Here is a 26,687-nt window from a genome sequence, read left to right as displayed (position 1 = left end):
TGACCGCTGCACTCCAAGGCATCAAGACCACTATTTCATCTATTAAGTGGGAACTGCAGCAAAACTGCCATGTGGAATGCTGCTTTTTTGCTCTCCCCTATCACTGTTACGTTTTTTGTAATATCAGCCACAGATTTGTTAATGAAATATTTAACTATGTTTTAAGCAATTTGTGTAATTCATGTCTGCTCAGAAGTTTGCCCTATAGAATTCCCTGGAATTTACTCCTGGGTAAAGGTATATAGAATTGTAAATTTAAACATTTTAAATAATGGAATTATCATTACAAATTATATGTAATATTTCCTTGCTGTTATGTGCTCAAAATGTATTGTATAAAGTTTTATGATCTTGTCGCATGTTGTTATGTTTTTCTGTGCAATAAAATGCAAGATAAAATTAACTTACACAAATGTCTAATTATATGGGTCAGTAGCCTTTCTGTATTCTGTCATTTGCCATTTTTCTTCACCCAGTATTAATTGATTGTAAAAAATGTTTGTTCAGGCAACAAATACTTAAGTGACATCTTTTTCTAGTTAATCCATTGTTGCCCCTAAACTTTGTATTCAGGTGAACAGTCTTTTCCTCATATTCCTAATACAGTGATGGATCATGTTGTGACACAGTGTCCATTTATATCAATCATTTCCTCTTATGTGCCTTTTGAAACTCTGTTGAGGTCGTTGGGAAAACTAATCTAATTGTACTACCAAGATTGGTGTGTGTTGAGTTTTATGAAAAGTGATAGGAATGAGATTCCCTTGATACAAATGGGAGGTCTGGCTACTGGGGCTTCCCTGTTGAGCAAAATATTTAGATTATAAAACGTTACTAGGGAAAACTAATCAACCGAGCTACTTCTTAACAGATGGGTTAGAGAAAATATTTTTTCTCTTCTGGAAGTCTTTTTTTTTGTTTTGTTTTGTTTTCCCCCTCTACTGGAAAGCTGTTCCCCAACATCTCCTCTTGAATTTCAATATCCGTAGAAAATACTTTCAGTATACAGAGTTTTTTGAAAAATCGCTGTACTCCAATCAGGTCCACAAATCTTTTATTTTACAATTTTTACGAATTTACTGAAATTGTTTTCACTTCTCTATAATACTTAAAATTATTTATCTGGGATTCTGAATGTTGTACAAGCTGTAGCATTATGCTTAGAGCATTTGGAGTTATTTCAGTTTATGTCTTTAGGATTTACTGTCAACAGTTATTTTGTATTTCTTCTTCGTGCATTTAAAAAGATTCAAAAGTTCAGGAAATAATTAAAATATGATTTTGAAAAATGTATCAGCAAAGAAAATGCCACATCTTAGTTGACTTATTCCTCAAGATACATTATGGACAAAAAAAAAATTGTAGCTCTGTGTTGAAAGTGTAACTTCATCCATTATGTTAGGATTCTAACAATAAAATTGAAGTAGAACAAGACTTGACATACCTGTTTTATTTATGGGGGTCTGCATCTTGGCTCTAAAACTTAAATATTGGAGTACAACCTTAAATCTTTTCATACTAAGGTACAATATACTTATGTATGTTTTAAAATTCTTAGTCTGGAAGCTATCAAACTTCCTTTTTCCTGCTACTGTATACTTGAGTCAATCACTCTGGTTTTCATTGAAAAATGAACAGACAGTTTATGAAATCATGTGGCCCTTTCTAAGATCAGAAATCCTAAGAAGGCCCATGCTACCTCAGACCAAGGTCCCATCTAGTTGAGCATTCTGTTCACACATTGACAAATCAGCTTTTTGTGAGAAACTGCAGATACATCTTTGTTTTTTAGCAGGCATTAACCAAATGTAGATTTTACTGAATCTGCTTTCAATATTAATTCCAGAGTTTCAGAATGCTGTTAATTGAATTTGCAATTTACACTTCAAACATGCTTCAAAATACCAGATCTGGTTTTTCCTGCTCGAAGATTAGAAGACTGTTAAAAGGCTTGAGGTTATCTAGGAAAGAAAAGTCATATTTTAAAAACTTTGCTTGAAGTTTCAGGGTAGTTAAAAAAATCTGGCTAATCTATATACTGTGCAGCAACTCAAGATATGCACAAATGAATTAGGCAGAAGTAGAAAGGCAAAGACTGGGGTCAGCTTTAATTATTATACTTAAAGCTACTAACATCATAGTTGCACAATATAAACACTCTTTTAAATTACAGTTTGAATATTGTTGCATCTATCACCTGTTATTCACTTGTACTTACTGAACCAAGTTTCTGACATTGGGGGTTGGGTGAAGCTGATAAGACCTGTGTTGTTTTCACCCCTGCTGAAATTAATTTGGAGAGAAATTCATTGCATTTTTTTCCCCGAAAGCTTTGCTGTTACTGGACTTCCAATAGTTCAAGTGAAAACCAGACAGACCAATTCCTTTCTAAGGGCCTAGTACTTGTAGAGGCCAACTCAGCAGAGGTAAATAAACTCATTCCTCTTCATTTTGTCATCTTTTCACAGTTAATCTGTTGGATTCAAAAGCAATTCAAGGAGAACTGGGCTGGATCTCTTATCCATCACATGGGGTGAGTTCATTATACTGTAAAAGAGGGAAGTGTTATTATAGATCAATGTGCTATTTAACCATTTTCTTCTTCAGAGAACACAAACTCACTAGAATTTCTGAGTCATGTGGTGTTTTTAAAAATACATTCTTGTGCTCCATATTTGCATATGGTCAATCATTCAAGTATTATTCAAGTGTGGCAAATGCCACTTTCAACACTCAAGAAAAAGTTATTACTGCCATTAAAGGACTTATTGTTTACTTAGTAAAACACACTGGGAGTTTCATATTTGAAAACATTTTATGTTTAAAATTAAGTATTTAACAAATTTATTACCACAAGATATCACAATCACCACTGGCTTATATGAATTTTAAAAAAGACATAGATATTCAGAAAGGCTAGCTCTATCAGTAGAAGAATCTCCAAGGAATACCTGATATTGAGGTCATTTAGAGTGAGGGAAAGCAGTGTCTTGCAAGCATCCTAGAGATGTTTCATTGGATTCTTGATGGGCAATGAAGGACAGCTCCTAGTACTACCAATCAATACCCTTTGTGAGACTATTCCATCTTTCAGTTGTTAATAGACTCTTTGGTGAATAGACAAAAGACAGAAGAAGCAGTCAGAAAACACAGCAAGTTATAAGGGGAAGAAGACATTGCCAGAACTCCTTGTACGATGCTTTGATGAGGCACTAGTTGCGCATTAGCAGTCTTGCCTGGAAACATCCCTAGACTTAGGGGCATGTTATCTCAGAGAAGGCTGGCTGTCAAGCCTTTCCTCTATAGTGTGATTAAGCTTTTCAGTTTTTATATGTGGTCAAGAACATATTTCATGGAGCTGAAAACTGGCTGAAACTTTTAGTTGGTTGAAACTATGCACATGCAATCTTCTCATGAGACTGGACCGTTTCAGAATGCACTTGGAATGATTACTTGTAGATTTTTTGGCTTACAGTTTGCCCTGTATCATTGGCTAGGTCTGATCAGGGCTATGGGTCAAAACAGCTTAAGAACCATATTTGATTCTAATATGAGGGTATCTTAAGGTGGTAAGGTATACTAAGAAAACAATTTCTGCCCTGCTTTTACATCAAAACCTGAACTATTTTAGTGACTGCAGGCAAGAATTGTTGTACTTGATCATCTTCCTTAGGATTTTATTGTATCATACATTTTAGTTTCTTTGAATATTTTTGTTTCTGGTTTACTTCTTACAGTTTTTGACAGCAAAGGAACACTGCGTCTTTCTGGTTATTTTCAGTCTATACTGGGACATATTATTCATCTTGCCTGGAAAGGCAATGCCATGTAGTGAGTAAGATTCTTCTGTGATATAAAGTAGGTGACTAAAATGGCAGTGAGATGACTAGTAGGTGCTGATGAGTGAAATGTTACATAAATTATAAAACATTTTATGTAATATTTTGTTGAAGATGCCAGAAAATATCTTTATGGAAACCATATCCCGTGACTCTGTTTGATGTAATATGTTTTAAGCAGGTTGGATGCCATCTGTTTTAGTGAAGCAAGAATGCTGATTGCTAACACTCCTTAGAAAACAGGCAAAGAAACTATTAGCAAAAATTTGGTGTTTTTCAAACTGTATTCATTCAGCTATAAAAGTTAGACTGAAAATAAATCTGTGTAGTAACATGTTTGATGCCATTCTATGGGTTGATTAATCTGTCAGTTTGAGTTTTTTATCCACACTGAGACTTTTCAAAATCCCAAATTCTTTCCATCCCAATATGAAGAAATTTGTTATTTCTTGAAAATGTGTATCAAAAAAGAGCTGAAATAAAAATTTCAGCCATCCCAATATTTTTCTGTATGATAAACTCCAGTACAACTCATGATAGTATAATCTCCCAAAACCAAATCAAGGGTGCGGTGCCCAAGAAGTCTACTTCTTCAACAGGTTTGGTTTGAGAAATGCCTTGTGCCATTTTCTTAAGTCCCTAGATTTTCTCTGGCTTGAATAAAAATCAATAGAATGATGTGTCATTTTTTGTTCCCAATTTTTCCTGGTTTTCATTCCCACTAGTGCAATGTGTTTAGAGCTGATATATTGCCAGCATTGGTTACTGCTCTGCAAAAGTATTATGGAAACATGAGGAATAAATCTGACATCCATTTTGCCTCCTGAAATTACAGATAAACATGCTGCTTACATATGCTCATGTGTCTAGGAGGATAGTCAGGTCTATGGCTATCCCTACTGAAAACTAGAATGCAGCTTAATCTTATGCAAGTATAAGAGTTAATCTCACTAAGTGGAATATTGTTGCCAAGTAACTGAGCACAGGATTTTACACTCAGTGAGTTATTAAAACATCTGGCCCAGTTAAGGGAAGCTAGCATATCTTAACCAAGAACTGAAGGGCCTTTCTGGAGTCCATTCATTCTCATCAGAAAGTTATTATAATAGGGATATCTGAAAAATGGGTTTCCATTCCGTTGAGAATTTAGAATGACCTGTTATGTCTTTAAAATCTCACCTCATAGAGGTTCCAAGAGGACAGAAGGCTGGTTGTTCGTGACTGGCTTCATGGCTTTGTAGTGAACTGAAATTGCCACACACGTCAAAGTCCCAAAGATTTGCAGGAGCATTACAATACTTCTTCTATGGTGCATGTATGAGGTGGATGGATATAGGTTACAGATGATAGCATCTTACAAGGGGTTAGTAGTAGTATGGACTGAGTTGTTAAGTGCCCACTGCAGGTTGTTATGTAAATTCACACAAAGTGTTGTTGACCATGCAGTGGCCCAAGAGTTATATTTCCAGTTTCAGCTGATAAGAACTTTGGAAGCAGGACACTGAAAAGATCCAGCTTGGTATATGTTCAGGGTAGCCATAGTGTCTGTTCTTTGGCACCATCTAACGAACAGCTTGTGAATCCCACCTAGCATTGGTAGAGATTTCTCTGTAATATCTTTGGTTCCCTCAGAACTCCTGTCTCTGGTGTGAAGACCTGGTGTGCCATCTCCTCCTATCTGGGTGGTATGCTAGAAGGCTACCAAAGGGTTAGAAGCATTCAGTGAACATATCAGTAGATTTCAATAGACATTACCTCTTTCCAAAGGAGTAGTGTCCAACTGAAAGCTTAACAATTCATCAAATTACATGATTCTTTGGGAGAAATCATGACGGTAAAACTTGATATATGCTTTTAGTGGGAAAAAACGAAATGAAAAATCTTTCAGTTTAGATAGGACTTTTCTGAGACAGGCAAATGGGAGCAGGGGAAAAGGACTAAATTGTTTTAATATTTCCTTATTAATGTTTAATTATTTTTAGAAGTGGATATGGGAACTAAGTAGTATATTTTCCTTGTAGCGATTTCCATGCTACCAAAGGAGACTAATCTCCTGCATTTTTCCAGTTTGGTAATCTCTGAATGAATATGGGAGTTATTTGCAGAGTCTTAGTTTTGATCTTCTGGCAGGCATTTTGCTCTGCTCTCTTGCTCTGTTGGTCTCTGCTGAGGCTCTCTTGCCTCAGATGCCTGAAGCAGCTGGTGCAGACTTAATGCAGAGCATCATGAGTGTTATAAGAAACAGGTGTGACATATTAAGCCATTAAAAAGACCCATGAAGCAATTTGGCTAGGTTTTAGAAGCCTACGTTGATTTGGGTAAGTTGTAGCTTTACATGCTTCTCTGATCTACCTATTCTCATTCTTTGGTGAACAGAATCTGAACCCATTCTGATGCTGTTATAGAATAACAAGCTGTGGTATATTGAATAAACTTTGTTTAAACCAGGTTTTGTCATATGGCAATAAGGGAAAAATGGGTGCTTCCTGTTCTTACCAATTTTTTAAGAAAATCTGCATAGTTTTTAACAAAGCTGAATACTCTGGCATTTTTAAAATTTAAGCGCAGAATTGTTCTTACACATATGATTTCTTAAATAATTGTGCTGCAGAAGGAAGCACTGTTAAAGAAGTGAAAAGAGGTATGCAAGAAAGACAATATTTTCATAATGTTTTAGTTCTACTATATTAATTAAAACTCTAAGGAATCTGTATCTGTCTGAAACCTAGCTAAAATATGAACTTAAACTTCAGAAGGAAAGCATTATAATAAAGATGTCACATCATATTGAAACATTGCTAATAGCGCTAAGGTGATTTACAAGCCAAAGTTAATAGAGCTACACTTGAAACTGTGACTCACAAATGAGGGTGTTGGTATGATGCCAGCCAAGTTCCAAGACAAAGCAATATATTCCCATCACAACTCATAAGTGCCAATATGCTGAGCAAGGTTACTTTATAAGTAAAATAAAAGCCTTTTCTTTTTCCTTCCTGTAGAAGGCATTAAGTGAAGGGGGCTCCGTTTCATTTCTTTGTACGAGCTATGTATCGGGGTTAATTCTGGAGTGTACATGTACGCACATGGAAGGAAGTGGTATTTTTGTTCAGCTACTTCAAAATGCTTTAGATATTTTTCAGTGCAGCTAAACAAAATATTCTGAAATATTTCTTTTCTGACTTTATCTCATCTGTATTCACAGAATTGTGTTCCAGTTGACATGTGCATGATGTCATTGTTTTAACCCTGGATTCAATATTATCATCGCCCTCAAAGAATCTCATAGTTTCATCTCCTCCCACCCACATTTTTTATAATGTTAGCATTTATAATACAATGATCATCTGGTCAAGCTCATTCAAACCTTTTGGGAGATTGGGCCCCTCCAGAAAGCAGAGCAATGCAACTATTTTTTTAAAAAGTGCAGTAACTACATTTATGTCTGCTTGATTGCAAAGTCCACAGAGATAATATCCTGCACCAACACCTGCATTTTTGCGCTGTCAATCAATCAAATTTGTGAAAGGGTCTGGGAAATGAGAGCCACTTAGTCTTTGCTGAGCATATTATTGATATGCTGATTTAGCACAACGCAACTGATTATTAACTGCAATTCACATAAATTGCAGCCGTACAGATGTGGAATGGCAAGGGGGAAGGCATGCCAGTTTAATCCATAATACAGAATGGAACACATTCATGCAAGATAAAAAATAGTACAGGGGAAACTACACTTTACTCAGTCCTTTGAGCAGTTGCATTAATTCCAATTCAGTTCATTGTCAGACAAATGTATGAAGAGTACAACCTCTGTGTCTGTGTTACGGACACAGGCTTCCAATAAGTATGTGGATTCTATATTCACTTCAAGTGAAAGCACTGTTCTATGTGGCCAAGGCGATACATCTGACTCCTCTGCTGAAGGGTAAGGGGAAAACCACATGCCCCCATACACTCATGCAAGTGTTCTGTGTTAACAGAGTTATGTAGACTTAGGGTTCATGGCCTTTTAATTCCACTTCCCATCGCCAAACTTCTTCCTGTTGAATTTATTCCACTATCAGTGTTCAGCTACCATGTTCACAGTGATCATCATGGTAGGGACATATCTGAAACTGTAATAACTACCATTTAGTGGGAGTTAGGTCAAAGAAACTTTTCAATAATGATGCTAGTTACACATTTATCCTGCTTTTCTTCCTCTTGTGCAGAAACCAGGGCAGCTTACAAGGTTCTCTTTCTTTCCATTTTATCCTTACGACATGAAACCTGTGAAGTAGGTTCGGCTGAGAGTCCAGGCCGGTCACATGGAGGGAGCAAAGCATTGGTCAAGCAAGCTTAGAATGGTTAGTACTACACAGCATTGTGGGATCCACACTGGTCTGAGAGGAAGATTTCCTCCAGTCTCCCAGTGCAAATGGAAATATCTCTCCTCAGACACTATGCTAGGTATTGTGCAAGGCCCTTCCTCGTATTACCAGTCACATGCAATGCCTTTGTGAGAATAACTGCTCTGGAATGGAGACAATGTATACATATTGTGAAATGGATTTAAATTACCAAAAAAATATTTGGTGGTAATCTAAATGCTTTCCTGAAATTTATTTATTTATTTATTTATTTATTTATTTATTTATTTATTTATTTATTGCAGTTATCTATCACCCCAGTAGCCCCAAGGGTCTCTGGGACCTTTGCAAACATTAAAAGCCCATATACTAACCACAAAATACCCAAATAAAAAATGAAACATTAAAATACCTAATACCTAATTTACCTAACACTAAATACCTAATATCTAAATGAAAGCACATAATATAGGCTTATTAGGTAGTGTTGAAGAAATGGAAATCTCTTTTTAAGCATGGACTATAATTTTTCTTTCAAAAGGATTGTGCCAATATATTTAATAGAAAATGGCATATATTCAAAGTTACATGTTTTTGTGTTTGAGTCAAGAAGTTCATCCTAAAAGGTTTAACTTGGCCTGAGTGAAAAAAAAATCCCAATAGAGTGGTGCATTATATTAAATGCTATTCCACTTCACATTCAAGGCTGCAGTATTCATCTCACTGAATATAGCAGGACTTGCTTGTGTGTAAATATGTTCAGAATTATTCGGCAAGTTGTCCGTTAGCTAGTTCTGAGTCTGACTGATCAATAATTTGTCTCCTGATCTAAAATCCTGCCATAGCTCAATCCTACTGGGACACCCATAAGCTTTCAAACTCAGACACTCACATTCATCTTCCAGTAAAGAGTGGGAGGAGTAGCAAAGATGATCTTGGCTTCTTCACTCCCCCTCTGTGTTTTCACTAGCTAGATCTTTTGGGATGTCTAGGAACAGCATTTAAAATGGGGCAGGAAGGATCCTTGAGTAGTTGCAGGGTACCTGGCATGGTGGACACCCCAATCTTTGCCTGCCTGTCCTGCCCCATTCTTCCCCCTCCACTCCAATCCAGGCTTGCTCCTGACCTTGCAATGTCCCTGGTATGGTTCTTTCCATTTAGACTGTGTGTGTTCGTGGTGGGGGTGCAGCTCTCATTCCTAGCTTTGGGGTCAGATGCTGTCCAGAGTTGGGGATTCTCCTCTGGCACCCAGACAACATCTAGGAACCATGGGTGTTGCAAGTTGCAGAACACTTCTAGCTCTGTGATTTTATTCTCTCAATATTGCTAACATTGAGAGCAATATATCACCCGCACATCATCGTATATAAAAATGCTTAATGATATTGAGGTTTTTCTAAAATCAAATCACTGGGGTGAACAGACCTAGCTATCCTCCTTCCCACTAAGTCCAGCCATTTGAGCTTAACTGAATTGTGGCTGAAACAAATTACAGTATCTGAAATTTGTTTGATTCTGCTTGGCGATCGTGTTCAGTTTCATTGCCAAGAGCTTAAATAGAGTAAAATGGAGAAGCATGCTTAAATAAAAGCGAAGTGTTACATATAAGAAAGAAGTACCAACACACAAGTATAAAATGGGGAATATATTTTTTTAAGGAAGGATTTAGGCAGTAGAAGCAGTCTCTGAGTTATGAATGAGTTCCGTTCTGAGAAAACAGAAAATTGTCTTAAAGTTGAATTTGCATGCAAGTTGTATCATGCATAGTTGGCCCTCCACACTTGCAAGGGTTAGGAGCACAGGAGCCCATGAAAGTGGAAAAATCACAAACGTCCCTAACTGTCTCCCCTACCCAAACTCACCAGTGCCTCCTCTTTGCAGCAAGGAAACACTGGGGAGATTTCCCTCTTTGGATGGCAGGGTAGGAAGGAATGCTTTGGAGGCTTCCCTCTCTCCCCTTTCACTTTCTCTCTCTCTATGGTGATGATGATTTTCTACAGTAATTAAAAAATAATAGGCTTTATGGCAGTTGTTCAAAAGTATGGGATATTCGTAACTCAGACAGTGGGGACTGCCTGTGTCACATTGTACTCACCAAAGTGATTTGATCAGGCATTGATATTATCTTACTTGGAGTTCTTTGAGTTCTGAGGGTGTTGTGTAAGGAACCCTTTGATAAGTGGTAAAAGGTTTAAAGAAGATTTTGAAGATGTGTGGAAGAAAGAACAGAATGTAGGTCATTGAAAGAAAGCTGAAGATGGAATCAGGTTACAAAATAAGACACATCCATGGGTTTTTTTTCCATGTGTTAATAAGAATACCTACAAAAGGAACTTTCCCCAGTATAGGCACTTAATACTATAATTCTATGCATGTTTATATAAAGTGTATTGAGTCAAGTAGCACTTATCACCAGGCACAGTGTGTACAAAGATTGCAGCCCCACTCCGTATTTTCTGTAATCACTACAGAATTTAAATACTGCCATGCTGGATTATAGTCCAGGTCCTTCTATCCTAGCACTTACTTTCTGACTATAGCTAACGAGTTTCAGATATTGCATTTAAGATATTGCACCTGAAATAATGAAATTGGACATGTTCACAAGTTATCCGAAGGCACCCTGTGATAAGCCATGGCAGGTTGTCTCTTTGTGGAGGAGCCTGCATATAATATATGCTAATTTGTACACAGTTGCTGAGCTGGCAATTGAAAATCAAGTAAAGGGGAGAAGTAAAAGGAGGTGGAAACAAGATATCAATGTAGCAAAGTCATCTTCTTAATTTCAGGTGTTTTACTAACTGTTCTTAATGCTTCCCACATTTTTGTCACTTTTCCACTTCCTCTCCACCCCACACACATACTTTGGGCAGCTTCTTTTCAAAAAGCTTACTGGTGAAGTTAATACAGTTCCCTAACAGTTCTGAAAAAGAAAAAGTCTTGATAAAAAGAGGCTGAATGGGATGGAGTGAACAGGGCCACATGAAGTTGAACTAGGAAGTAAGAGGAGGGAAATATATGACAATGTCATGACTGCAAAGTAAATGGCAAGGGAATATAATGCAAGTGTCACTTCTGTTTTAGTCTAAAGCAATTGGAGTGTGTCCCCCTCCCCCATTTATTTCCAAGTCATAACATTTCCACATTTTTTTCCCAATCTGAAAAATTTGTGCATTTTTTGATTGGGAAAGATGTCATGGCTGGGAAGTAAATAGAGGGGAATTGTATTCAGATTTAACAGCTGCAAAATAAAGGAAATATATGCAGATTCCTTGACTTCAAACCAAATGAAAGAGAAAATTCCATTATATCTCCATCCCTATTTACTTCTAGCCATCGTATCTGCATCTATTTTCCATATTTAGTTCAAAACCACTGAATTTGCATGTACTCCCCAGTGTTAAAAATGTTCAAATTTTCCAGACGGTTTTGAAAGAATCAAAACAAACATAAATGCTGTAGACATAGGATAGGGGAGCAAATAGGGCACCAGTACCAGCAGGTGATATGCCTGCCTCCTCATGTGGATTTCATTCCATCTAATATAACTGTATTATGAGTTAAGAATTGAGGAATCACAGCCGTAAGTGCTCCAAAAACAGCCATGAAAGGGATTGGTGGTTAATATTTTTGGAATAAGTAGAAATCCAGGGAAAGGCTGAACCTGTAGAAGGCATTGAGAATTGTTACTTCAGCACTTGAAAGCAAGAGGATTGCATTGCTAAGGGAAATATCCTGTTGTCTCTCCCTTTTGCGTTTTATCTCCTTTACCAAGGCTTTTCAACTGAGAAGTTGTCAAGTGTGCACAAATAACCTATATGCAGTCTCACCTTATCACTTTCCCCCTATTCATAATTTGATAGCTGAGCCTTACAAGAGTATCAACTAAGCAAGACTACCTATATTGGGAAGCCATAAGAGCGCCCTTTGCACTCCGAAGAGTACAGTTCAATAAAAGAATTATGAAGTGAATTCCAAGCCAGAAAAAAATAAGTGGTGAACCATTGTTAAATGTTCTAAAGTGTTACCTGAGCATTGGAGCTCAAGCTACCACTAACAGAGGCATGAAAAGATTGTGAAGGTTGGCAAGGGGTTTTTGCCACTCTTGCTGTTAAACTGCAACCCAAAATGAAATCCAGCTCTGGTTTAGGAAGACATGACCACCCATCAGGAATTTAACAATCTGTATAACAAGCAGTAAGGTTGTCGGGATTGCTTATTGTCCCAGACAAAGTCAACTTTACAGGAAGTGATCTAGGTTTGGTCAACACAACAGCCCACCATAATTAGTTTCTCATGATGGGTTGTTTATCATGTGATTCAGTCATTATTTTTGTTTGCCTGCTTATTTGTTTCTATACTGCCCCATAGGCAAAGCTGTCTAGATGGTTTATAACCATTCCTAAAATAGGAACGAATGCAATAAAATGGTAAAAAGTATTACAAATACAAAATTTACAATTTAAAAAAATTGCAATGAGAACAATATGTATGGATATGTAAAAGATTAAAAACTGAAAAATGCAAATGAATAAATTTAAATGTAAATATGTATTAATGGCAACTGCTAAAACTCCTCACCTAAGTTGCTGCATAGGAGACATTGGTGGGAAGATTATTCCACAGTTGTGGGCTAATAGCACCATTTTGAAAACTCTACACCTCATTGCTGCTCTCTGAACCACCCTTGGAGGTAGTAATCAGAGAAAGGCCTCAGTTGTTGGTTGTAATGGCCAGGTAGATTGAGGTTAACAAAGGTGCCCCATCAGATATTATGGTCTCAAGCTGTGTCAAGATTTATAGGTTAAAAAAGCACTTTGAATTGGACTTGGAAGCAGTTAGGCAGAACTGGTATTATATGTTCAAAACTTCTGATTCCTGTTACTAATCTCATTGCCACATTTTGTGCAAGATGCAGCTTCTGAACAGTTGTCAAGAACTTGTTAAAACTATTAAGTGATTTACCTGGTGATTTAAAGGGTTTAGATATAAGTTAGCAGTTTAAAAATAATCAGAATCTGGTTTGATCTTTCAAGATTCTTATAGCCAATTTGGTATAGATTAATAGAGTGTTGGACTTGGCTTCAGAGGAGACAGATTCAAAACCTTGCCCATCTGTGAAGCTCACTGGATAGCCTTGAAAAATAACAATTTCAGGCTTTCTAGGAATTCTTACAGGCAAGGAGATAAATATCCTTTCCAAAAAGCTGTCTTTCCATATTGCTGTAATATGCATAATATTTTTATATGTGTTCCTTTTCAGTTAATCTGAATAATGTAAGAGGAAACTCAGGCAGTAAAGGAAACTTGAAATCCTATGATACTATGATCAATTATATCAAAAGCCACCAAAAAGTCCTGGAGTATCAATAGACTCTTGTGTCCCTTGTCTCTTTCCCAACAGAAGTCATCAAACAGGGAGACCAAAGCTTTTCCCTGCCAAAACTTGGCTTGAACCCTACTAATATGTATCTAGATATTTTTTTCATATCCAAGTGTGCCTGTACTGAGTTGAACACCATTCCTAATGATGCTTTAGGAGGCAGATGGACTTCTATGGAAACCCATTGCCCCAATTTATCTACACAAGGTCAAAAAAGGCAGCCACATGGGAAGAACTTGCCTGCATCTGTTGATACAGAGATGTGATTCAAGAAGGTGGATTCAATCATACATCAGTGCTTTCGCAACACCTTGCTTTGACTCTTGAAAGAAAACATGCAGTTCTACTGCCAACATTGATGCTGTGCACAAGTTTTGAGCAAGTGACTGCTGCACCAGCAGGGCACTGGCCAATTTAAAACTGGCTCTTAAACAAAGATGTTCAATTGACATTTCAAGGACATTTAGTGCAGCAAGACCATTGCTGTCTAACCTGGCATTTTCCATTCTCCATGTAGCCCATGAAATTCTGTGTCACAGGTTACCCATGAAGAGCCTTCAGTAACTGGCAATGGAAAATGTTCTTTGGATTTCTGAAACCAGAAAAGTCTGAAGAGCTACTTACTTGGGCACTTACCTTGTCCACAGGATCCAAGAATGAAATAACATGAACTCCCAAGCTGTGGTCTTAACCTTGGCTCTGGATGAGTCCTTGAGGCAGGCTTGGAGCAAATGATGGAAGAAACCAAATGGCTGTTTGTATCAGTATTGGAATATGTGGTGGGCAAAATGTTCAAGTGTAACAGTCTTTGAGAAGAATGAGAAATAGTATAGTCAGAACTGGCAGGGTACTCGAGTTCTGGTGTGTGTGTGGGGGGGAATTACAATAACTATATTAATAAACTCACTGGAAGTCCTTTGGTGGATTTCAAGGGAATAGAATAAGGTGGGAAAAACAGCTTCCCACACCTTGTTAGGAAAGTCCTTAAGGCATCGAATATGACTCTGTCTCTTTTCACATGTGGGTTCATTTTGCAAAGCCTACTATTGCCTACCCCTTGCCTGCATACTTTTTGAAAATGACAACTTCATAAATTTAACCAGATTGTGAAATTTGTTTTTAACTCAATTTTTCAGTTGCTAACAATGCAGAGCAACAAATAGAAAAATGCCAGTGTGTTGCAATGTGAACAACTACACCACTAAGCCTTGCCCACTTTTCATATTTTGAATATTCCTCTTTCCATTTTATGGGAGCACTCCTTCAGACTTTTGCAGCTCTGCTGTTTAAAATAATTAAAGCCACTACCAACTTAAGGAAAGCAGTTGAGAATATAGCAAGTATGCTGCCATTTCACATTTGGGGAAAAGGGGGGTAGTACTGAAAGACCATCTTATTTAATTACATATATAATCAATCATTCTGCCATTTGCAAAATAACTTGTTGCAGATTGAGTATCATTTTTCTGTGGTTTCCAGAAATGTACATTTCAGCTCCCATTCTGAGGCCTAAATAAAGATTTTATTTAGAACTTGTATGGCGTATGTTCCAGCTTCCCATTTTTCCTTTTAAGTTCGACGGTTAGAAACAGTATCATTTCCCTTGTGGGTAGGCATTTTATTTCTGTCAGTCTCTCAGCATAAATGCAGACCATTTGTGGAAAGTTATTGGAGATGAGATCACACTGGGTGCTCCCTCCCCCATCTCCAAACTCTGTAAGAAAAGCTGCACTGTCATTTCTAAGTTTCCCACTGTTCGGTTATGCTGAATTTATTTGCGTAAAATAAGTGTGGAATAAAATTCTGATGTTCATTTGGAAATAATGGTTGAATAGTGTCTTAAATGGAAATAACTACTTTTATTAGATCATCTTTACAAGCATGGAGACCTTTGGAGAAATTATATTTTGCAACACAGAAATACATCAGCCGAACATTTCTACTTAAGACCTTTTAAAGATGTTTTACTATCTAGCATTCCTAGAACTTTGATTTTTAGAGAAACTATACAAATATCTGAAGAAATTAGTTCTGAACTTCCCACAAGACATTTATTATGAAATGTGCCTGAAGTTACTGAAGATACAAAAGGGAATCTTTAGTTTTTAGTTTTACACAGGGTCTCCTTCCTCCCATGTTTCTTCTATATTTGGCTATATCATGTGGCAAAAGTGATCACTGTATGAGTATCCATGGACATAATAATTGGAATGCCCAGTAAAATATACAGTGGGAGAAGCTTGATCTGTTGTATATATTCCATGCACCAATTTCTCACTCCATGTACTTCTTGAAGATGGGCATGGACACTCACTGGGGACTTGTTAAAACTATCAGGTGACTTATCTTGTGATCTAAAGTTTTTAGATAAATAATTATTTCAGACTTTCTAGGCATTCAAATAGGCAAGGAATAAACTTCCTTTTCCAAAAGCTGCTCTTCTAAGTAGCTGAATGCATAATATTTTCATGTGTATGGTCCTTTTTGGTTAATCTGAATAATGAAAGAAGAAATTCAGACAGTATAGGAAAAGAAACCTGGAAACCTATGCCCTAAACTCAGTGGAACTCAACATAGGCTCAATGTACGTGTAAAGCTATGGCAAATCTAGACAGCATACTAAAAAGCAGAGACATCACCCTGCAAACAAAAGTGTGTACAGTCAAAGCTATGGTTTTCCCAGTTGCAATGTATGGCTGTGAAAGCTGGACCATAAGGAAGGCTGAGCACCAAAGAATTGAGACCTTTGAATTGTGGTGCTGGTGAAGACTCCTGTGAGTCCCTTGGACCGCAAGGTGATCAGACCGGTCAGTCCTAGAGGAGATCAACCCTGACTGCTCTTTAGAAGGCTAGATACTGAAGATGAAATTCAAATACTTTGGTCACCTAATGAGAAGAAAGGACTCCTTGGAGAAGACCCTAATGCTTGGAACAATTGAAGGGGAAGCCAGAGGATGAGGTGACTAGATAGAATTACTGAAGCAGTTGGCATGAGCTTAAGTGGACTTCAGGGGATGGTGGAGAACAGAAAGGCATGGAGGAATGTTTCCATGTGGTCACGATGGGTCAGACATGACTTTGCAATTAACAACAACATGTAAAGAGCTATGTGCTTGGCTGTAATCCTATACTTACTTTCTTAGGAGTGTGCAGAAATAAATCAATGGGACTTATTTCTGAATGGACACACATAGTACTACAATATAAAACATAGATTCCAGCAGCCATTGTTCAGTTATCCTAACAGCAACTGCAGTTTATATAGACAACAGCCTTTAAAAAGATCTGGTACACAGATAATTTATAATTTGGTTCAAACAAAACAGAAACAAACACCAAGGTTGCAAGGTAGTACTTCTCTCAGCACCCAAGGAAGTATCCTTTAAGTCAGGACCGGCCAACTTGTAGCTCACCAGATGTTTCAGTCCACAACTCTACCAGCTGTAGCCAGCAGTGCAAACAATGAGAGAGAATGGATTTTTTAAGACATACAGAGAGGCATAAGTTGGCCACTGCTTTAAAATGCCAAATACTGCATCACTAAAACATTACAAATAATGGAATATATTCCACAAATGACAGTCAATCCTTCCATTTTTATATTTTCCTTAGATTTTTAAAAAATCATTCTCGCATTAACATTCCATTTTTGTGCATGTTTAATAGTGAAGGCTAGAACTTAAATATTTATTTCAAAGCAGCAGCAATAAGATAACTAGTTTATATCAGAGATTCTACCTTATATGAAACTGCAACCAACCGACTAGAAGTACAATAGTTTGTACATAAAGGGTTGCCACTCCTATATTTGGCTAATCTTTTCTTATTCTTCTGCCATTCTCTCATAATGTGGAGCAGAGATACTAAAGGATACATATCTTCAATGCAAGAACATAGGGTTATTGGATTTTGGCTTAGTCTTTTCAGTTTCATCCTAAGGTTCCACTTGTTTGATGGGCGACTTAAGTATTAATTAAGGTTATGAATGACAGCATTACTGTTGGTGTCGGGCCTGAAAATACCTTAAATGAATGCATGCACTTCCTTGAGTTGGGGCATTTCCCAGGTGCCTGTGCGTTTGCAGTCCAGAAGCAGTGTCTTACGCTTTCTAGTTTTGCATGCTCATCACTATGGCCATTACTCTAAGTAGACGCACTGATGTGCAGAAAATTTCAACTGCCACTGCCTAAGGGAAGGTTTGATGGGGCCACAAAGGGCTGAAAAAGACATCTAGCTGCTCTGAACACTGCAGTTTGTGAAACAGAAATCCAGTTGGGAGGTACAGCTGTTCAGATATTTTTAGCTGCAGCAATTCCAGTGGGCATGCTGCCTGTCACTGCTGTTGCTTACCTTTCTGAGGACATGATTGACAGCAACTCTGCTCTCAGACTCTAAGAGCTTTGCCTAACACAACAGGGGCAAGGCATTTTATCCATCCCACAATGGAAGATTCCAGATTTTTTTCGGGTGACGCAAGAATTGCCTGTGCCCAAGGCTAAACTTGCAGGATCCTAATTGTGGTATGGTTTGCATAGGAATGGCTATGCTGGATCAGATGAAAATTATACCCAGTGCATCATTCAGTAGTCAACCAGATGCCTCCACAAAACCCATGAGCAGGACCTGAATGCAAAAACACTCCTGGTTCAGGTTCCCAGCACTTGGTAAATAGCGACATACAGCCTCTAGTACTGGACATAATATATAGCCATCTTGTCTAATAACCACTGAGAGCCTTCCTTCCTTCATGGATTTGTCTGATCCCCTTTGAGAGCTATTCAAGTTAGTGGCCTTCACTATATCATGCGGTTGAGATGTGAATCCCATGGTTGTGTGAAAAAGCACTCCCCTTTATGTGTTCAGAATCTGCCCTGTTGAAACTCAATGGTTTTAATACTATGAGAGGAGATCCCCTGCATCCTTTTTTTGCCATACAAAATATTATACACCTAATTTGCTGTAGCCTAATATCTGCAAAAACCTAATGGCAAAAGGTTAAGCAGGTCAATTTAAAGAATAGACTTATAGAAAGTATGCAGTCAGAATGAAGATCAATGTGAAGAGATACTGCCAGCAGGAAAAGCAGGTAGGCATAAGAATTGTCCAGGATGACTCTAGCTGCCTTCTCAGTTTGCCTTCTGACCTGATCTATTCCTTGCATGTTCAGGGGGTCCAGTAATGGTTCTTTTTGATTCCTCTCTTTTGATGAAGAAATGAAAAGAATTATACAAGGCTGCACATAATTAAAAGTCTCTTAATCAAAGGTTAAATGAGCAGCAAATCCTCAGTAAGTCAGAAGTTGGGCTGATATAATGAAATAGGTAGGAAGTGCAAGGAAGAAGCTACTACTGAACCCTGCAGGAGACCTTTGCAGAGTAGGAATTACCTGTGAGTAAATATTAGGAAGCATCTTGGCCATTGTGAAGAGTGCCACTGAAAATGCAGGACTATATTAAGTACATGGAGAATAAATGTTTCATTTCTGCTGCTTATCCAAATATGTGGAAAAAGCAATTCTTTCTATAACATGAAAACAGCTTTTAATGTGGTCCTTCTTTACAGCAATCTCCTGAAGGTTAATTTTGAAAGAATGATGAGGCCAAGGTATACATGAATACCACAGTCTACCTAGAGGAAACATATTTCTGGGGGGTTCCAGATTTCAAACCCAACTCTCAGCATGTTCTATACTACTTGCCATTTTAACTACAAAGAACAATATTCAACAGAATGTGGAAATTTGACCTTGAAGGGCCATAGCCAATTACATGGTGTAGGAAACATCTGACAGGTTGCTAACTCTGCATTAGATCTTTAAAAAATCCTGCTCTGGAGTTGAATGGTCCTAAAATGTTGCTTGTTGTTTTTGATTATGCAAGGCTTAGTTTAATTCTGATTAAACAACATCATTCTATGGATATGAAAAAATGGCTGGATTTATTGGATTGGGCAAATATGAAATGTGGTAATATAATATTGAAGTGCATCCTTGGTCCTTCTAGTGGGCAGATGGAAATCGATGCCACTAGGAATGGGCTGCCATATTTTTTACAGTGTGTGCAAAATTTCTGCATAATTATGTATGACATGTTTGGAAGTAACTTTTTAAAACCACATGTATTGGAACTAGTACTAGAAGGTATTTACAAACATTGGTAAAACGTGATTTGGGTGTTTGTTTAGCCTGCTTTAGTAATTGAGTTAAAGGCATCCCTTTTAATTAATGTAAACAAGTTTGGTATGCTGTTGTAGTACTTAGTGTGTAGGAAATTGGTTCATTTGGTCAGTTTGGGCCTGGTTTTCATCTATGTCACTATTTGTCATTTATCAAAAGTGATGGTTAGATACAATCTGATTTCCTTGGGAACTCTTAACCCAAGGCAGCACTTTCTACAATTAAACATTCACACAGTTCCTTTTATGCTCAAGGACAAGATATTAAGCTAGCCAATAAGCAAACTATATCCTTCCCCTAATTTTCTTTGTGCTATGAAACGTGCAAATGGCTATGTTCGTTCTGTTACATTTAAACTAATTATTTTCTCTTACTGTTTCATAGTTTCCATGCAGCATTGAAGAAACAGTAGTTGTCACTAATGGATAAGGACTGCTTATCCTGCTGCTCTTGCAGAGAACTCTGTCTATAATATATGTGCATGTTCAAATGAACATGTTTAGAGTAGGGATTGTAAACTCCAGGGTATGTGTGTATTCAGATGTGTGTATTCAGACCCATTCTTTTTAATTTGTCTATGAATGATTTGGCTTTAGGAGTTACCGATGAAGTGGACAAGTTTGTTCATGAAACCAAATTATTTTGGGAGAGTGATGTATGTTAGGCTAAATACTGTAACTTTACTTATATTATGATGAGGTCTGAGCTGACACTGAATTACAAGGGAGGAGATACGTTTACCCAGTGTGGTGGTGCTGTTGAGAATGCAATTTCCAGTTTTGGAATTTTTGGGGAAAGAAAAAAAGTGTCATTGTCATAATGCCATGATACTGCAACCATGTGTGGAAATACTTGTATACTCCTCACAAATTATATTGTAGAAATGGAAAAATGTGTATAAAGTTACAATCAAAATGATAAAATTTCTGGATCAACTCCCCTATGATGAAAGGTGAGGCTTTTTAGCTCAAAAAAAAGCAAGAAAGGGAAGAAATAATTGAGGTGTTCAACATTATGCATGGTGTGCAGAAAGTGGATAAGGTGACATTTTTCTTTCTCTTTCGTAATACTAGAACCCAGGCTTATCCCATGATGTTGAATGGTGAGAAATTTTGCAGAAATAAAAGGAAATGTCTCTTCTCACAGTGCATATTCAAACTATAGAATTTGATATCAAATGCTGTAGCGATAGATACTAAGGTAAATAGTTTTCAAAAGGGTTTGGACAAAGATATAAATGGCTAGTAGTCATGATATCTCCAGTATCTGAGGCAGTACTTTCTGTGGATACCTCAGTGGGAAGGTGCTACTGCATTTACGTCCTGCCTATGATATTCCCACAGACATCTGGTTGACCACTGGGTGAGCAGAATCCTGGTCCTTTGGTTCAGTCCAGGGTGGTTTCTGTTTCTCTTTGACTTAGTTTAAAGTATTTTGAAAGTCTAAATGATGTACCTAGTGGCATCATTTCACAAACTTAATTAGTGCTAACAGAGCTTCACATAATATTTCCATTGTGCAAGCTGTTGTGCTTTATGCTTGTGCAAGTGTCTTTGCCAGAGTGATGTGCAATCGTTCGTTTAATTTTAATTTGCCCAAATCCCTACAATATAGGGCTGAATGAGAGCTACCAAAGGAGGTTAGAATGAGACTTAATACAATTACCTTCATTGCAAAATAGGAATTTTCAGATTCAGGTTTGCAACCACTAAACCCAGCACTAGAGCAATTGTGCTAGACTTGTTCTTCACAGCATTCATGTTTTTGGATATGGCTATGATGAAGACAAAAAAAAGCATTGTATTTTTAGGTGGAAAATTGGTATTCGATCTTAAAGGAAGTTAGAGGAAAAGACAAAGACAGAATTAAGTGGCCTGAGATAATTTATTGGTCTCCGTTTGCTGTAATGGCAATTTCTGTAACAGTATGATGAACATGGAAGTACAAAAAGCCATCAATGATTAATAGAATAAGCAACATAAAATACAATGGGTGATTGAAAGGTTATAGGATGGTTAATAAGATTATTAAAGTTGTTAATAAAGGAAGAGTGTGGAAAAGGTCATAATGAAGAGTAAGTGTATTAAATTACTTGAGGAAGCCATGGTCAGTGAAGGAAATGATATAGATCTGAAAATGGCAAGAGTTATTTAAAGCCTTTAAAATATTGCTTAAAAAAAGAATTCCTGAACTCAGTTGTTGGAGTGGTTTGGTCATGAAGGTGACTGTAAAAGCACAAGACCTTCTGAAGAAGAGAAGTAAAAAATGAAAGGCGCTTCTTAATTAAATGATTGCAGGCTAGTTAAATATCAGACAATACATCCGTTTTGCAGCTTTTACCTGATACAGAAAAAGGAAGTCAAACTTTACAATAAACTCAGCATCAGATCACATAGAACAGACCTCTCCAACTTGTGCAGCCAAATAGCACACCAGCCATGTGTGGTAACCCACCAGGGTGTTCATAAATTTTGTCTTCGTGCAGCCAGCCTTGGACTGCCAAGATAGAGGAGTTTTCAAGCACTTGTGAGCCACATTGCACAGCTGGCGGTCTACCTTTGGCTTGGTGGGTCCTACATTACATCAATTTGATGGAGAAACCATATGTCCCAAATGAGTATATTCCAAGTTGCAAATATACAATTGCACAGAACCTCAAAAAGGGGCCTATTCATTTGAGAGAAACTCCACAGGGTCAGTTTCATTCATGGTTCTGAATTGATTGACAATCAATTGATTGTGAAAGAAAGAAATTTTGCCAGAAATTGTCTGTTATGCTTGACATTATCATGAGTCAATCTGTCAGTGCAGGCTTGCCATCCTCTCCCAAGCTGACAAGCACATCCTTCATACATCTGTTCTGCAGCCTTGGACTCCAAACCTCTGCAAGCTAAATTTCATACATCTTTGTTGTAGAAATGTATTGCCCTGTTCAAGGTCTGGGCAGCACTGGCCATTTCTGCTTTCTATTATGGACTTCTCTTCTTGCCACCCCCTCCCCCTGGCCCCAAGAGAAATGTGTTTGCAGAATGTTTGGAGAAAACTGGATAGAGGACTTAATCCTTCCTTGCAGTGAGATGTCCAAATAGAGTCTGCAAATCCTCATACAAGAGTTAAAAGAGATGCAAGAGATAAGCTTTGGCTATATGCTACATAATTAGTCTAACATATAGTTGACTCTTGATTGAGGGATGTGGAAGTTAGCGATCACATCCTAACTCAGTTTCCTGGCTTGTTAAGTAACAATGAGTCTGGCTTGGATGTAATAGGACATAAAAGGGAACCCTGGATTAAGCCAAATGCCTGACACTGTGAGGAAGAATGGAGAAGAGTAGCTAGGAATCCCCAGTGTTCCAGTCTGGCTGCATGAGCCATGGTTCTGGAAGCCGAGGAGAATGATCTGCATCAGGCCAGTGTTAATGCAGCAACTTAAAGTATCCAACTTTGGTAAAACTGGGAGCAGCTTGTATTTAGCTTGCACGGCCAATCGTTTTTATTGATGTTAAGTTTGTCATGATTAATGGTGTTACTGTGAGTAACAAATTAATTTAATAGCTATTGATTCTTTACTGTTACATATTGACAGTGTTGTGTGCACTGTTTTTCCCCAGTTGTATTTATTCTTCATCATTTTATAAAGCATATGCTTTATAGCTTTGGATCCTAACCATAGGGTTGTATATAAAGAACTGTGAGAAAAAAGAAAATAGTCACAAACATTTTTCTATGTAGAAAGAGCTTAACTTACTGGTCCAATACACATTATGCATGGTGAAGGTCCCGGATTCAATCCCTGGCATCTTCAGGTAGCATGGGAAGAAATACTCTTGACTGAAAACTGGGAGAGTGGCTGCCAGTCAATGTCAGCAATATTGGGCTATATGGACCAATAGTCTGACCCAGTAAATGGAAATGTGGGATATGTTCAGGGAAGGTAAAAAGGTAGTGAGGGGATTGGAGATGAAATTCACTGAGGAAAGGGTAAACGAACTGGATACTTTTAGCCTGGAGAAGAGACTATTAAGGAATGTTCTGTTAGCCACCTCCGCATATTTAAAGGGCTGTTACACAGGTGATAGAGCAAAAGTATTCTTTGGTAATACTTTTAGACAGTGGAATACTAACCAGTGGACTCAAATTCAGAAAAAAGATTTTGAGTAAATATTAGTATGCCTAATGACATTGATGTCTTGAGCTGTCAGTGTTGGAACAAAAGACTGTCCTGCAAATTGGTGGACTTTCTGTTGTTTTAAAGGGACAACAGAAATTAAGGATGATATAATAGATTTTCTCCATCAGCAGGAAGATGGACTACATGATGGACTACAAATAATCCTGATGATATATATGGAAGATAAAGTAAACCACCTAGATAGCCAATAAACTGCAGATAGAGCTCCATCTATTGGTCAGTGTAGAGACAGTGACAATGACAATGACAATCATCCAGCTTTAATGTTCCAAATGGTAGTATCCCAGCCAACAGGGTCCATTTTACAAGGAAAGGATTTATGATTAATTTGCTAGTTGTTCTTGCAGTGTTTTAAATTGCCAGAGGGGCTAAAAACAATCTGGATCCTTTTCTGAGCATTGCACGGGGTTGGTACTTGCTACCTCTTGTCACTGGTTGCTTTCTTGGACATTCTCCTTGCTAAGGCTTCAAAGCCCCATGTTCATGTGACTGAATATGCTCAGGTTATTTCATTCCTGGGGAAACAATTCTGTTCTAAAACAACAGAATGCAGAAGCAGTTGCAAAGCATGGGATGGGGAAAAGAGAAATATTAGTTGCAAGCTTTGATTGATTAATTAACTCTTTGTTTGCATTAGCCATGAGAACTTTATAATTGAGGTGGTTGTCTATAGAACCTCCCTACCCCGACCCTTAAGACAAGTCCAGTGTTTAAAATTGCCAGCCTGCAGCACCATTATGGGAAGGTTAGTTATTTCAGGCTTTGTCAGTGTGGTGACTTCTAGATTTATTGGAGTATAACTTCCACTATCCCTGAACCAGGATGGGGTTGATAAGAGATGTAATCCACATTTATATGGAGAATACCAGGTTGTGGAAAGTTGAACTATGATGTGGTATCTCGCTTATATCTTACCATAAGGGTAATGCATGAACAAATTCCAGCTTGCAGTTTGATGTTTTAGTCTCTTTCTGATGGCATGATCTATGTGTATACAATAAGAATAAAATGGGTGCTTGTGACATGGTATATGGTAGCCTAAAGGCTCTGCCTTCATGAAATCTTTCCACTGAGCTTTCTCAGGACAGTATCTCCCCAGGCCAGAATAGTGGGTTTTGCCCTGAAGCACTCCTTAGCTCCTCTAAAAAACATAACACACTCATGCCAAAAACAGTACTTCCTTATTGTTGCAAAGGACAACAGATAATTTATATGATCTTTAAAAAGAGAGTTTTTCAGTGAACTATGGATTGTTAAGTAGGACATCTATTGTGTTTAGAGACAATTTGTGCTAAGTCAAACCTGAAGCCTTTGGGATTGGTATTGAACAAACTTTAACGATGCTTTTTCCTGGTAATGATTTGTTCATCACACTGTCATTGTTTGTTCTTTTGTGTTGCATTATGACAGGGAACCAAATTCCAGACAAAGTTCCATTACTTATTTTGTTGAATGGAAAGGAAATTTTCAAGATTGTACTTGCCACTTATTCCATTAGGGTATGCTATATGAATTACCACAGTAAAGAGACATTGCTAATGAACTTTGCTTTTATTCCAAAAAATCAGAATCCATTCATTTAGTTTTCTGCCTTCTGCCTGTGTGTGTGTGTGTGTGTGCATGAAAGAAAAGCACCTTTCCTGGAATGACCTTGTCCATTTTAAGATTTGCAGTGCCTGTGACTAAGTGCCCAATAGCTTGTTGGCAAAGTGGGACAGTATGCTGGCATCTCAGGATAAGTCAGGATATTCGGTCAATGTTGCACCATGATTCAATGATCAACTACTGCCTTTATGTTGTGCAAAGCCTTGATGACTGAGGAGTGGCTGTGGAAAGGCAGGATGAGAACTGAACTGAAGGTAATGAGCATGTTTGCTGTAGCCTCTGTAAAAGTGTTTACCAGCTTCCCAAATATAATTAGCTTTAGAGGAACTGGATACTCCTGATATTTTTTTTTACATGCTTAAAAATCAGGCCACCTTTAAGGGTAAAATCCTCCCAAGCAATTGTTGCTGTTGCAGTAGGATTCTCTAGTTGGTAGTTTAGTAAATACATTCTTCACCTGGTGTACACAGGAAACCACTGTACTTGTCCTTACAGAAGCTTTACTGGCTTCCACTCTATTTCTTTCCATGATGGGAATAGCATCTAATACCCTAAAAGCCTTTGTTCCAGAATAGCTAAAGGTTGCAGCTCAGCCGTTCTGCTGATGAAAATTTGTTGTTCTATTCCTCGTAGCTTAACATTGGTCAGGACATGAATGACTGAATCACAGGTCATGCCTAGATTATGCAGTAATCCATAATCGGAGCAAAGATTTGCTTCTCTCCTACTTTCTGGCTTTGCTGCCTATCTAAAATATTTTTACTTTGGAAAGCATTTATTATTACACTGCTTTGCATTTGATGAGCCAATTTGGAGAGTTTTACTGGTTCAACCTCTTGTTTTAAGAGTAGTTTTACTTGTGATCTCTGTCTTTGTTTTCATTGCTTTCCTTTTTTATTGTAGTGCTAATTTTTGATTTATTTAGTACTTTACATGGTTTGTGAGCACACGGAGGACAGTTTCTGAAGTGAAATGGTTAGGATACACAAAACCATGCACTCTCATAAAGTACCCATCAATAAACATAAAAATTTAATTCAACAAGGGATTGCAGTAAACTCATCAATTCAACTAAACAATGGAAGAAAAGATATTTACAAAGGAAAGTTAAATTTCAAGTTATTTTAGATAGTGCCAATAAATA

The 26,687-nt window shown here is 37.6% G+C and overlaps 1 protein-coding gene across 3 annotated transcripts in view; it reads left to right on the top strand.

Moving 5' to 3' along the window:
• EPHA3 (EPH receptor A3) overlaps positions 1-26,687 on the top strand; it is a 239,559-nt gene that overhangs the window by 21,674 nt on the left and 191,198 nt on the right. For all 3 annotated transcript variants that reach the window (XR_006415904.1, XM_044442162.1, XM_044442161.1), the window contains exon 2: positions 2,469-2,533. Coding sequence is in view for 2 of the 3 variants with exons in the window: in XM_044442162.1 (XP_044298097.1) it covers positions 2,469-2,533 (65 nt within the window). In the remaining variant the exon portion in view is untranslated. The remainder of the gene's footprint in view (positions 1-2,468; positions 2,534-26,687) is intronic.

Source organism: Varanus komodoensis, unplaced genomic scaffold, assembly GCF_004798865.1.
Source record: "Varanus komodoensis strain SLA01 unplaced genomic scaffold, ASM479886v1 scaffold4, whole genome shotgun sequence".
NCBI classification, from domain to species: Eukaryota; Metazoa; Chordata; class Lepidosauria; order Squamata; family Varanidae; genus Varanus; species Varanus komodoensis.
Note: the sequence above shows the minus strand (reverse complement) of the source record. Positions and strands in the feature narration are given on the sequence as shown.